We start from the raw sequence: 12,578 nt of genomic DNA on the forward strand, positions 1-12,578 counted from the left end.
TTTAGTCAGGACTCGCACAGCGGAGAGCATTAAATCCACACCAAGTAGCTGATTAGCCATCCTTGAGGTCCAACCTCTTAACCAACAGTGCTTCGTCCAAGAGATTGGCCCAAGAGAGAAATTGAACTTGTGACCTTGGGGCTTAAACCCCAAGACCTTACCACAATGCCACAACCTCTTGAATTTTTTTTTTTTGTGGCCCTCTACCATCTAGTCTAGTTGTCTACTGTATAGATTTTGCCGGTATCTTCTGTCTGTCAGTTGTGGCTTGATGTAACTCTCTGTTATTTCTCTTTTAATATAGAATAATGCTTGGGACCCCCTTTTGGGGGTCACCTCCTCACCCCCCTTGTCACGTGGCGGGTGGTGATTGGAGGAGTAGGAAAAAAAAGAAAAAGAAAAAGAAAATGTAACCAATGAGAGAGAGAGGGGGTCAAAGGGGGTAGGGGGAAAAGGGGGGATGAATCATTGTTGATATATATCATGTTTGACCCAAAAAAAAAAAAAAAAAAAAAAGGAAAAAAGATTGAACAATATTATCAATCTTGAACAAGAATTGAAAACTAGTTTATTTACGTAATTTTCACATGAAAGACAGGGAAGATCTGGCACCAATACTGTGGTAATAATTTAGTGGCTGTAAATTGATTTTTTTTTAATCTTGGTTTAAAATTATCTTTTATAAATATATTTATGATTAATTCTCTTATTTAGCGATAATTATTAAAGAATTAATAAAAATAAATAATACCTCATAATGTAATCTGTAGTAATACAAAATGATAAAAGAACAAGTAATATATATGTATATAGTAGTTGTTACATAGGAGGTGTTTGGTGGAGATTATTTTAAGTTAAAAGTTAATAATCAGAAAGCAAAAGTTATGAGTATCCCTCACCTTACTTCTAAAAAATTACCTTATTTAAGTTATTTCTACCTAATAAGTTATAAGTAGAAGTTATACCAAACAATTTAACACAAACACCTATATTAAAATAAGTTATAAGCAACTTCCATAATTCTCACCAAACACCCTCATAATCAATTGCCATGATCCATGTTCTCCATTTGACTCAGGAGTGTTTGCCATGAAAGATTTTGGTTAAAATAGTCCATAAAGATTAAAAAATATGTGTACGGGGAGGAAATAATTCTCCTCGTATAATCCTGTTGACCAAATCCACGCTTCTCCGTACGACGTCGCTTTGTCACCTGAAAACACAAACGTGAGCTAGCCGGCGGATGTGTGCCGGAAACCTCTCCGATGCCTAAGTCAGAAAACTTGACAAATAGACAAAGTTCTATGTTCTCAGAAAGATTGTGTTCAATTACCTCCTCCAAGGTGATGTTTGTGGGCTTTTATAAGTTTCATACGGCACAATCCTAGTAGGACTTGTATTTCTCCATGCAGAGTCCTTCTAGGATTCATTCTCCTAAGGATAATGCTTATCCTTTTACACCCTCCCCCACTGCTTAAACCAAGTGGGATGGTTTTCTTTATGGCCGAACTTCCATTTGACCGAAGTAAAATTGGCTTTTCTGAGCCACAGAGGGCCGAACCATCCTTAGCTCGGCCTTCTGCTCCAACTTTTTACTTCGGCTGCCTTGTTCAACCTTGATGTGCTTACTTCAAACTTCCAAGTAACAAGTTCTGACCGACCTAACTATTGTAAGTCACGACCGGACTAACTCCGAAACCGGCCTTCTCAGCATTTACCGTGACCGGACTAACACTGAGACCGGCCTAATCTGTGAGTTACCTCCAGACCGGATTAGCTTTATTCTTCCGAAGGCCGAAGTAAATATTTCTTCTTTGAGCCGGAGTAATCTCACCTCCTTGGGCCGAAGTAACCTTGCCCACTGGGCCGAAGTAACACTACGGCTTCTCATCGATGTCTTCACACTTTGGGCCGCAAGGCCCAACTCACAGCTCGGCCCAATTCTTTCCCAAAAGTCACCCTCTCAATTGCCCCTTAATTCCATCTGCATAGCATGATTGGGATTACTTGTCCAACAGCCGAGCTGGCGTCGTTTGAGGCTTTTCCGGCCGAACTACAAACTCTTGAACTTTCAAGCCGAGCTAATTTTACTCCGGGCCCCGTTTTGTCCGGTCAAAAAACGTCTTTCCAATCATAGCGTCTGTAACGCTTCCCATTCCAGTGACACGTGGCAGGTTCTGATAAGCCGTGGCCAACTGTTACGCCGTCCTGCAGAAATTTCGTACAATTCCCGCCTCTTTTTGCCGCCTTTTTTCTCTCTCCCTTTTCACAAAACAGCCTTTCTCTTTCTTGAATCACTTCACCTTCTATTCTTCACTTTCTCTTCTCCCCAGCTTCCTGAGTCTTTGAGTTTGCTGTGTTCGTGCCCTCATTGCCGCCACCGTTTCCGCCTCCAGTCTCCTTTCTCTCTTTTCTGGTAAGTAAATCCATTCTCTTCTCCTGTTTTCGCTTATGTTGCTTTCCATGCTTTTGCAAAACATTTCTTCCATTTTTGCTATACTTCTGTATTTTTACGAAAAAACTAGTAGAACTCATGTGTATATTAACTATTTTGTAGGAAAAATAGTCTTAGATCCAAAATCACCCAGCAACCAGACTAGGATACTGTTTGTGTTATGTATGTAGATAGATTCAGGAAATAACCGAACTAGAACTTGTAGGAATGTCAGTAACCCACTCTAGCCAAGATAGGATCCCCGAGCAAGATTGCACTCACTGAACTAGGTACTTCGGTCTGTAACCGAGCTGAGTTTTTTGGGGCCAATCCGGCTTTCTTAGTTTTAAACCGAACTCAGAAAGCCGCCCCTAAGGGCTCAACCGAAGTAATTTTCCTCATACTGTAACCGATTTAGGCCTTGGGACTAAACCAGCTTTCTTAGTTTTTTAGACCGAACTCAGAAAGCTGCCCCTAGACGTTAAAACCGGTCTAAAGTGCTCAAAACCGAGCTGACAAACCTTCTGAAGAGCCGAGGTAGAACCAGCCCACTAAGCCGAAGTAGGATTTGTATATCTTGCTTATAATTTGTAGCGCGGTCCAATCGATCTGTGCTTAACCCCTTTGTTTTCTACATTGCAGACTTAGGTTGCCCAGGCACTCCTGCGTGTGCTCAACCGAGCTACTGAGCCAAATTTTTCTACCGAAATAATTTATTCGTAATTTACACAACACATGGGTAAGTATAGATATTTAGTCGAAACCCCTGGTGGCATGGCCGAATTTAGGCAAGACTACCAGATCCCTGACGATGTCCAACTGGAGTTGGCCAAGAAAGATGCTACTCCCTGGGACAATGAAGGCTTCGTCCCTTTTACCCTTCAATCAATAATAGAAACCGGATTACGGTTTCCTGTCCAACCGCTAATCTGCGAATTTCTTAGACAGACTAGGTTATGTCCTACCCAACTGTCCACCAATACATACCGTATTATAATGGGAATAGCCGCATTAAATAACCAAACCGGACTAAATCTTGGTCTAGCCGAAATATTCCATCAGTATTCCATCGGCTCAAAGAATGCTGGGTGGGTCTACTACCTCAGAATTCGCCGCCGCCGAGAGAAGATAATTAAGCACACTCCGGACAAAGATCTTAACGATGATGATTTCCTTTGGGTCTCTGGGAATTTTGAGGATTTTCAAGCTCAAATTCCTGGCCGACCTATAAACTGGAAAATGGGAGAGCCTGGTAATTTTACTTCGGTCTTCTGCTTTGTGCGCTATCTCGGTTGTTAAGTCTCTTAGCCGAACTAATACTTGTCCTTTTTTGCAGATTTCGCCCATCTCCATTCCTTGTATAGCTATCCCAACCTCGGAATCTTGCGAGCTGCATTTCGGGTTAAAGAAAGAGACTGGGCCAAGCTTCTAAATTTCAAACCGACCTACCGTTACAGCGGCCGACGGAAAGCAAAGGTAACCGATTTTCTTCTCGAGGAAGACCCAGAGCCGGACCCAACTTTGCCCGAGATAAGACTTGTCCCACTAACCGCTGAGGAAGAAATGGCAAAGAAGAGCAGGCTCAGGGCCCTTCTAACTTCAACAACTAGAGCCGAAGTAACACCAACTACGGAGGTGCAGCCCGCCGTCGTGGCCCTTCCTTCACAACGGCCTTCTTCATCTCGCCCTTCAAAACGTGCCCGATCTACGTCAGCCGAACAACAACTTGTTGGTGAAGTCGAATCCGTCCCCCAAAGTCCTTATCCTGCTTCCCAACCAGAGCAAACTGACCGAGCTCGATCTCCGAAGTGGGCTCCGCCTTTGATCTTTAATGACCGAAACATCAAAGCCACTGACTCGGTCGTGGCTGAAAAAGACCACCAACTGGCCTTTAATCTGGCCAAAAGTGTGTGCCTCCCTAAGGACATGGAGCACCACTTGAAGCAACTGAATACCGAAGTGAAATCAATTCGGTCTGCTTCCAAGTCCATGATCTTGGTAAGTAGCTCGGTCTGTCTTTTCCTGTCTAAATTTTTCCCAACTTTTACTTCGGCTGAGATGAGATTTTTGTTTTGCCAGGCCTTGCAAAAGAACAATGTCACTTATAGGAAAGTCCAAGAACTCCGCAAAACCACAAGGCAGGCGATGGCGGAAGCCGAAGCAAAGTCGGCCGAACTATTACAAGCCGAAAAGAGAGTGGCCGAGCTAGAGGCGGAGAACGGCCGTCTTGCTGGTCTAGTTAATTCGGCGGAAGCGGAGAAGCAGAAAGCTGCCATCATTATGAAGGACAAGTATTTGCGGGAGTTGTTGAAGCTTGAGAAGAGAAAGGACGCCGAAATAAGCGAGCTAAAAGAGAGCATGGAGGCGGTCGACAAGGGGGGGTACAAGCGAGGTTTCAAGGAGGCAGAGGTGGCCTACGTCAAGCAATGCGATGCCGCAAAAGAGCTTTTCTTCAAGTGCGGCTGGAGGGCGGCTGTGGAGAAGCTCGGTCATGATCAACAGACCGAGGTCTTCAACCCTCCAGAGTACTTTATACCGAAGTCCCTTGCGGGGTTCGCGGATGCCATGCAGCAGCAATTCCTTGAAGGTTCAGACACTGACGAAGATTCTGCTTCTGAGGATACTCCGGTTGAAAACGTGGATCAGATAGATCGGCCGGAGTCCAGAGTTGAAGATCTGACTATTGAACAGCCAAATGAAACTGTGGCTCCGGTCGGTGCCACTATTGTGACTGAAGGAGTCCTGCCGCCAGAGACCGGTCTTCCAGCTGACACTGACGCGGCCTTTGATGCCGAGATAGATGAACTTTTCTCTTAAATTTGTACTCTTTTTTTTGTAACCGAACTAAGCCCCCTTGTACTGACTTCTTTTTGAATGAAAATTTTACTGCAACTCTTATTCTGGTTATTGTGTGTATGCTTGCATTTTTACTGTCTTCTATTACTCCAGTGTTGTTTCGGTTTGTGGTTGGTTAAACTTATACTTACCAGCCAACCACTCCTTAACCGACATAATTATTTCGGCTTAGGAGTACTAGGTGTTGTTTAATCCAGCCAACCACTCTTCAGCCTTACACTTACTTCGGCTGAAGAGTAACAAGAGTTGGTTTATTCCAGCCAACCACTCCTTAGTCATGCACTTACTTCGGCTAAGGAGTACAAAGTGTTTGGTTTATTCCAGCCAACCACTCTTCAGCCTTACACTTACTTCGGCTGAAGAGTAACAAGTGTTGGTTTATTCCAGCCAACCGCTCTTCAGCCTTACACTTACTTCGGCTGAAGAGTAATCAAGTGTTGGTTTATTCCAGCCAACCACTCTTCAGCCTTACACTTACTTCGGCTGAAGAGTAACAAGAGTTGGTTTATTCCAGCCAACCACTCTTCAGCCTTACACTTACTTCGGCTGAAGAGTAACAAGAGTTGGTTTATTCCAGCCAACCTCTCTTCAGCCTTACACTTACTTCGGCTGAAGAGTAACAAGAGTTGGTTTATTCCAGCCAACCACTCTTCAGCCTTACACTTACTTCGGCTGAAGAGTAACAAGAGTTGGTTTATTCCAGCCAACCACTCTTCAGCCTTACACTTACTTCGGCTGAAGAGTAACAAGAGTTGGTTTATTCCAGCCAACCTCTCTTCAGCCTTACACTTACTTCGGCTGAAGAGTAACAAGAGTTGGTTTATTCCAGCCAACCTCTAAGTTAGTTTGTCCAGCTAACTTCGAATAACATGTTTGCAATATACTTAAGTCTTGAAAGCTAACTTTTTCAAAGAGTAATTTGTGCCAAAAAGAATTTCTTATTTTATTGAAGGAAGAGAAAATTACATGTTTGAAAAAGAAAAGCTAAAAGTAAAATAACTTGAGATTGGCCGTATTCCATGGCCTAGGGATTGCCTTGCCATCCTTGTCTTCTAGGTGGTATGCCCCTTTGCCTGCTAATCCAACCACCTTATAAGGACCTTCCCAATTTGGCCCTAACTTGCCATCTCCTGGGATTAAGGTGTTTCCCATTACTTTGCGTAGTACCCAATCCCCAATCTTGAATTGTCTTGGATGAACCTTTTTGCTGTATTTTCTGATTAACTCTCGTTGATATGAGGCGATGTGGACTAGCGCTCTTTCTCTTCTTTCTTCTGCAAGGTTGAGTTCTAAGGCTATGGCTTCTCCATTTAAGTCTGGATCAAAATTTTCGCTTCGAATTGTGGGGAGGCCAACTTCGAGTGGGATTACTGCCTCCATTCCATAGGCTAAGGAGAATGGTGTTTCTCCAGTTGATCGCCGAGGTGTGGTGCGGTAAGCCCATAAAACATGAGGAAGTTCGTCCGCCCACTTGCCTTTTGCTTTCTCTAGCCTTTTCTTTAGTCCATCCAAGACGACTTTATTTGATGCTTCAGCCTGCCCATTTGCTTGAGGATATGCCGGTGTGGAATTGTAGAACTCTATCTTGTATTCTTCACAAAAGCTTCTAAAGATCCTGCCGTCGAACTGAGTTCCATTGTCTGAGATCAGTGCTTTTGGTATGCCAAACCGAGTGATAATATTCTGCCAAACAAACTTCTTCACATCTTTCTCTTTGATTGACGCCAATGCTTCTGCTTCTACCCACTTTGTGAAGTAGTCTGTTGCTGCGAGAAAGAATTTTCTGCCCCCTGGTGCTGTTGGGAGTGGTCCTACTATGTCCAAGCCCCACATTGCGAAAGGCCATGGGCTAGTTAAGGGTAGGAGTTCTCTTGCTGGTTGATGTATTTGGTGCGCGAATTTCTGGCATTTTTCACACTTCTTCACATATTTCTCTGAGTCTGCTTGCATATATGGCCACCAATATCCTTGTGAAATAGCCCTGTAAGCGAGCGACCTTCCCCCTTGATGACTTCCACATACCCCTTCATGTATTTCGAATAGGAAGGCTTCTACTTTGCTGGGATGAACGCACTTGAGGTAAGGCCCAGAGAATGACTTCTTGTATAATGCCAAAGATGGAGATAGCCAAAATCGCTGCGACTTTGCCCTTATTTTGTTGGCTTCTTTTTTCTCTGCTGGTAGGATGCCGTCTTTTAGGAACAGGATGATGGGATCCATCCATGAAGGGCCTAATTCGGTGCAATATACTTCTTCTGCTTCGGGGTCTTCTATACTTGGTCTTGGTAAGAAGTCGATGAGTAATGGATGAGGGATTGATGTATCTGCCATTGAGGCCAGGCCTGCTAGCTCGTCCGCTTGGCTGTTTTCCTCCCTGCCAATTTGTTCTATCCTTACCACATCAAACTTCTTGATCTCTGTTCTGACTAACTCTTGGTATTTGGCCATTCTGTCGTCCTTTGCTTCGTATTCGCCAGAAATTTGGTTTACCACCAGCAGAGAGTCACTGTATACCATTAGTTCGGCTGCTTTCATGAAGTGTGCTGACTTGAGTCCTGCGATAAGCGCCTCATACTCCGCTTCATTGTTGGATGCTGGGAAGCCAAGGTTGATTGCTTGTTCTATAACCAGACCGTCTGGAGAGATGAGGACTATGCCAAGCCCTGCGCCATGTCGGTTGGATGCTCCATCCACAAAGAGCTTCCACATCTCTCCAACGAATAATTTCCAGCAAGTGGAAGGATCAGATGATGTCGTGAGGTCAAGAATAGTGTTGTCTTCAAGGTCCATGTCGGCTATCTGTCCTGCGTCCTCTGTTTGAACTGTGGGTGAATCTTTGTTTGTCTCTTCCTTGTTATCCTTAGTATGGTCTGCCTTGGTGCTTGATTGACTACCTTCTACTAGGGGTTGCGCTTTTCCGGCGTCAACTTCCGTCCCTAGTTCGGTTGATGGACTACCTTTCACTAGGGGTTGCGCTATTCCGGCGTCAACTTCTGTCCCTAGTTCGGTTGATGGACTACCTTTCACTAGGGGTTGCGCTATTCCGGCGTCAACTTCTGTCCCTAGTTCGGTTGTGTTAGTCAGGTCGACTGGGCAGATATGATGACTTCCAGGGGTGAACTCTGCGACGAAGTCTGCCAAGGATTGGGCTTTTATTGCGGTTTTAGGTTGGAATTTGACGTCGAATTGTCCCAATTCTACTGCCCACTTCAAAATTCGCCCACTAAAGTTCGCCCTTTCAAACAGAGCTTTTAGTGGAAAGGCTGTGAGGACGATTATGGTGTGGGCGTGAAAGTAATGCGCCAACTTTCTGGATGCCATCATTAATGCTAATGCTAGTTTCTCTAAGGGCAAGTACCTTGTTTCGGCTCCTAACAATGTCTTGCTGACATAAAAGATGGGCAAGTGTTGTATTCCTTCTGCACGAACCAACACTGCGCTAACTGCGTGCTGAGAGACTGCCAGGTACAAAAAGAGTTCTTCACCAGGTACTGGTGTAACAAGTAGTGGTGGGGAAGACATGTACTCCTTCAAGCTTTCCAGAGCTCGGTCGCATTCTTCATCCCACTCAAACTTAGTTTTTAAGGCTTGGAAGAATGGTCGTAGCCTGTCTGACGACCTGCTTATGAACCGGTTGAGTGCAGCCGCCATACCAGTGAGATGCTGCACTTCTTTGACTGAGTTTGGTCTCTCCAACTCCTGGATTGCTTTGATCTGGGAGGGGTCTGCTTCTATACCTCGGTTGGTCACCAAGAAGCCCAAGAATTTGCCCGATCCAACTCCGAATGCGCATTTGGATGCGTTGAGGCGCAGCTTGTGTTTCTTCAGGATCTGGAACATCTCGCCTAGATCTTTCAGGTGGTCATTCTCATCCTTGCTTTTGACCACCATCATGTCGATGTAAGCCTCCATTGTTCTGCCTAACAATGGTTCAAACATTTTGGTGACCATCCTTTGGAATGTTGCCCCTGCGTTCTTTAGGCCAAAGGGCATGACCTTGTAGCAATATAACCCCCTTGGTGTTGTGAAGGATGTGACCTCCTGGTCTGGTTCATGCATGGCGATCTGGTGGTAGCCTCTGTATGCATCCAAAAAGCTAAGTCGGTTATGCCCCGCCGTTAAGTCCACCAGTTGATCTATCCTTGGTAGAGGGAAGCTATCTTTCGGGCACGCCTTGTTGACTGTTTTGTAGTCGACGCAGACACGCCATTTACCATTCTTTTTTGGCACTACCACTGTGTTGGAGATCCATCTTGGGTAGTGTACCTCTCTTATTGCTCCTGCCTCCAGCAGGTTGCCTACCTCTTCTGCCACTATTTTGGCGTGGTGGAGTGCCGATCTGCGTGTGCGTTGAATGACTGGTCTGGCGGATGGGTGGACATTGAGTTGGTGACTGATAAAGTTTGGATCAATACCTGGCATATCGTATGGCGTCCAGGCAAACACTTCGATATTAGAGGTCAAGAATTCAAGGACCTCTAACCTCTCAGCGCTGGATAACGACGAGCCAAGCAGGAAGAACTTATCCGGGTTCTTCTCATCTATCTTCACCTCCACCAAGTCCTCTACCGCTTTCTGATCTGCTGCCTTTCCGACGTCTGCGAAGTGTTCATTACTTTCTGGTTCTTCTACCGAATGAACATATCCTTTGGCAGCTCGGCTTCCGTTTGCTGTGGCGAAGCATTGTTTTGACATGATCTGATCGCCATAGACTTCTTCAATTATTCCGGTGTCGTTGGGAAATCTCATCACTTGGTGGTAAGATGACGCTACCGATCGCATGGCGTGCAGCCATGTTCTGCCCAGGATGATGTTGTAAGTGGAGGGGACCTTCAATACCCAGAACTCCACTTGTTTTGTTACACTCCCTGCTCTGACTGGAAGGATTATTTTGCCGACAGGCCATTCTGGCATGGAGTTGAATCCAATCAGGGGAGAAACTGCAGGCGCTAAGTCTTTGTCTTGCAGCTTTAGTTGCTTGAATGTGTCGTAATACATGATCTCACATGAACTACCCTGGTCAATCAGAATCCGCTTGACGTCAAAATCCTTGACTCGGAGAGTGACAACCAGGGCATCATTATGGGGGCAGTAAATTCGGTCCAAGTCCTTATCCGAAAAGGACATGACATTTGTGGCCTCTGTCTTTCCTTTCTTGTTGGCTGGTTGGGCGCTTCGTACTTCTTTGAAGTGCTCAGCCTTTTTGATCGAACCTCTCAGCTCGCATACATGCTCGGGTTCTACAACTCCATGTATTACATTGATGATACCTTGTGGAGGGGCGTCAATTGGCATTCTGTTGGGATGGTCATTATGATCTTGGGGGGCCGGTTGCGCTCCTCCTTCAATGTATTTGTCCAAGTGGCCTGCTGCCACCAATTCTTCCAAGTGCTGTCTTAGTGGCGTGCAATTCTCAGTTCGGTGCCCCTTTTCTTTGTGGAAGGTGCATCGTGATCTGTCGTCGTAATTCTTCTGAGCTTCCCCAAGCTTGGCTGGCCACTCGACGAAAGGCTCATCCTTGATTTCGCTCAGAATCCGATATATTGGTTTTTTGAACACCGTGGTTATGGCAGTGCGGATTCTCAGCCATCTTTTGTCTGGGTCTTCTCCGTTATCTCGTCTGCCACGCCCGTTTTTGTTACTTCGGTCCACCGTATTAACCTTTGCTGAGGTTTTCTTTTCCGGTACCGCGGCCGCACTTGATTTGGCCTTGGATCGTGCGCCATCTTCTTCTACCCTGATGTGCTGATGCACTCTCTCCATCAGGGCCTCCATGGTGAGGGGTGGCGTCATTGTAATTGAATCCCTTAGTCTATTCCCTACTGGTAGGCCTCTTTTATACTGTGCAATGGCCAGATTGGTAGGGCAGTCTCCAATCTGGTTGAAAGTTTCCCAGTAGCGACTGTTGTAAGATCTGAGGGTCTCTTTTTCACCCATGTCAATGGAGAGCAACTGATCTATCTCCACCGGTGTTTTAGTATTCGTCCGAAACCTCGTTACGAACGCTTCTGCCAGTTGGGCCCAGGAGGCTATGCTGCCCTCTGGGAGCTTTTCGAACCAAGTCAAGCCTAGGTCGCCAAGACTTGACGGGAAGAGTATGCACATTAAGGCCTCGTTTCGCCTGTACACAGCCATGACTTGGCGAAAGTGGCTTAGGTGTGAATACGGGTCCGTCTTCCCTTCATATGTATTGAATTTCGGCTGAAGGAAGCCTGATGGTAGGGGTGCGTTTTCGATCGCTGGGACAAACGGCGAAGTCTGTAGTCTTGCCAATGCCTTGTCCGCTGGTTCGTAGGCCGGTCGCGGTATTGGCATTCCAACCTCGACGCTTCCATGCGTCCGAGGAGCCAACCGTTGTAAGGCCGAAACTCGGTGTGGATCTCTTGCCCTGGCATCCTCCTTGCATCGTGCTTTTTCTTCTAGCACGGTTCGTAAGTCGGATGACCTGGGCAGCTCTGTTTGTCTAGATCTGGTTCGGTGTGAATGTGAAGGCCAATACGTGCTTCCTTCAGTGTACGATCTTTCGGATCTCGTCCTCTCAGACCTGGAGTGACGAGTCCTTGAGGATAAGGAGTGAGTGTCGCCTGTCCTGAGGCTTCTGCTCTCTCCTTGGGAAGGTGTAGTATTCCTACTACGATTCTCTGAGTGGCGAGGGGGCGTCTTGTGCTTGCGCCCCTCTCCTGTCGCCACATCCTTAGTCTTCATCTGGCGTTTCAAAGCCTCCATGTCCGCCGCCATCTTTCGAATTAGTTCATCTTGTTCCTTCACGCGATCTTCCAGGGCTTGAGGATCAATCCTCCTCCTTTGCCTGTCAGGACTTTGAGAGTGACGAGGGCTGTTAATCCGTCTTCCCCTGCCACTCCTCCTGGAGTTATGTTGTTGGGACTCCAGATTTGCCATAGGAGGGACAGAGGGTAATCCTTCTCGCCTTGCACCCCCGTCTGGAGTTAGCCCGTCGACGGCGGACTGTGGTGGTTCTTCAATGTGTGCCATTGATTGAGAAAAGGAGAAGCTTAGTCAAGAGGTTTTTGTTCTTGTCTGTTCTTCCCACAGACGGCGCCAATTGTACGGGGAGGAAATAATTCTCCTCGTATAATCCTGTTGACCAAATCCACGCTTCTCCGTACGACGTCGCTTTGTCACCTGAAAACACAAACGTGAGCTAGCCGGCGGATGTGTGCCGGAAACCTCTCCGATGCCTAAGTCAGAAAACTTGACAAATAGACAAAGTTCTATGTTCTCAGAAAGATTGTGTTCAATTACCTCCTCCAAGGTGATGTTTGTGGGC

At 46.1% G+C, this 12,578-nt stretch overlaps 2 protein-coding genes across 2 annotated transcripts in view; one reads left to right on the top strand and one right to left on the bottom strand.

Moving 5' to 3' along the window:
• Positions 1-12,578, bottom strand: part of LOC114293359 (uncharacterized) — a 104,289-nt gene that overhangs the window by 7,103 nt on the left and 84,608 nt on the right. The gene's annotated exons all lie outside the window — the stretch shown is intronic.
• Positions 4,225-5,480, top strand: LOC145796899 (uncharacterized). The gene is made up of 2 exons (XM_082882505.1): positions 4,225-4,432; positions 4,514-5,480. The coding sequence occupies exons 1-2, from the start codon at positions 4,361-4,363 to the stop codon at positions 5,249-5,251; spliced, it is 810 nt and encodes a 269-aa protein (XP_082738631.1). The 5' UTR covers positions 4,225-4,360; the 3' UTR covers positions 5,252-5,480.

Source organism: Camellia sinensis, chromosome 8 (assembly GCF_055761805.1).
Source record: "Camellia sinensis isolate YWXY chromosome 8, ASM5576180v1, whole genome shotgun sequence".
In the NCBI taxonomy this organism is placed as follows: domain Eukaryota; kingdom Viridiplantae; phylum Streptophyta; class Magnoliopsida; order Ericales; family Theaceae; genus Camellia; species Camellia sinensis.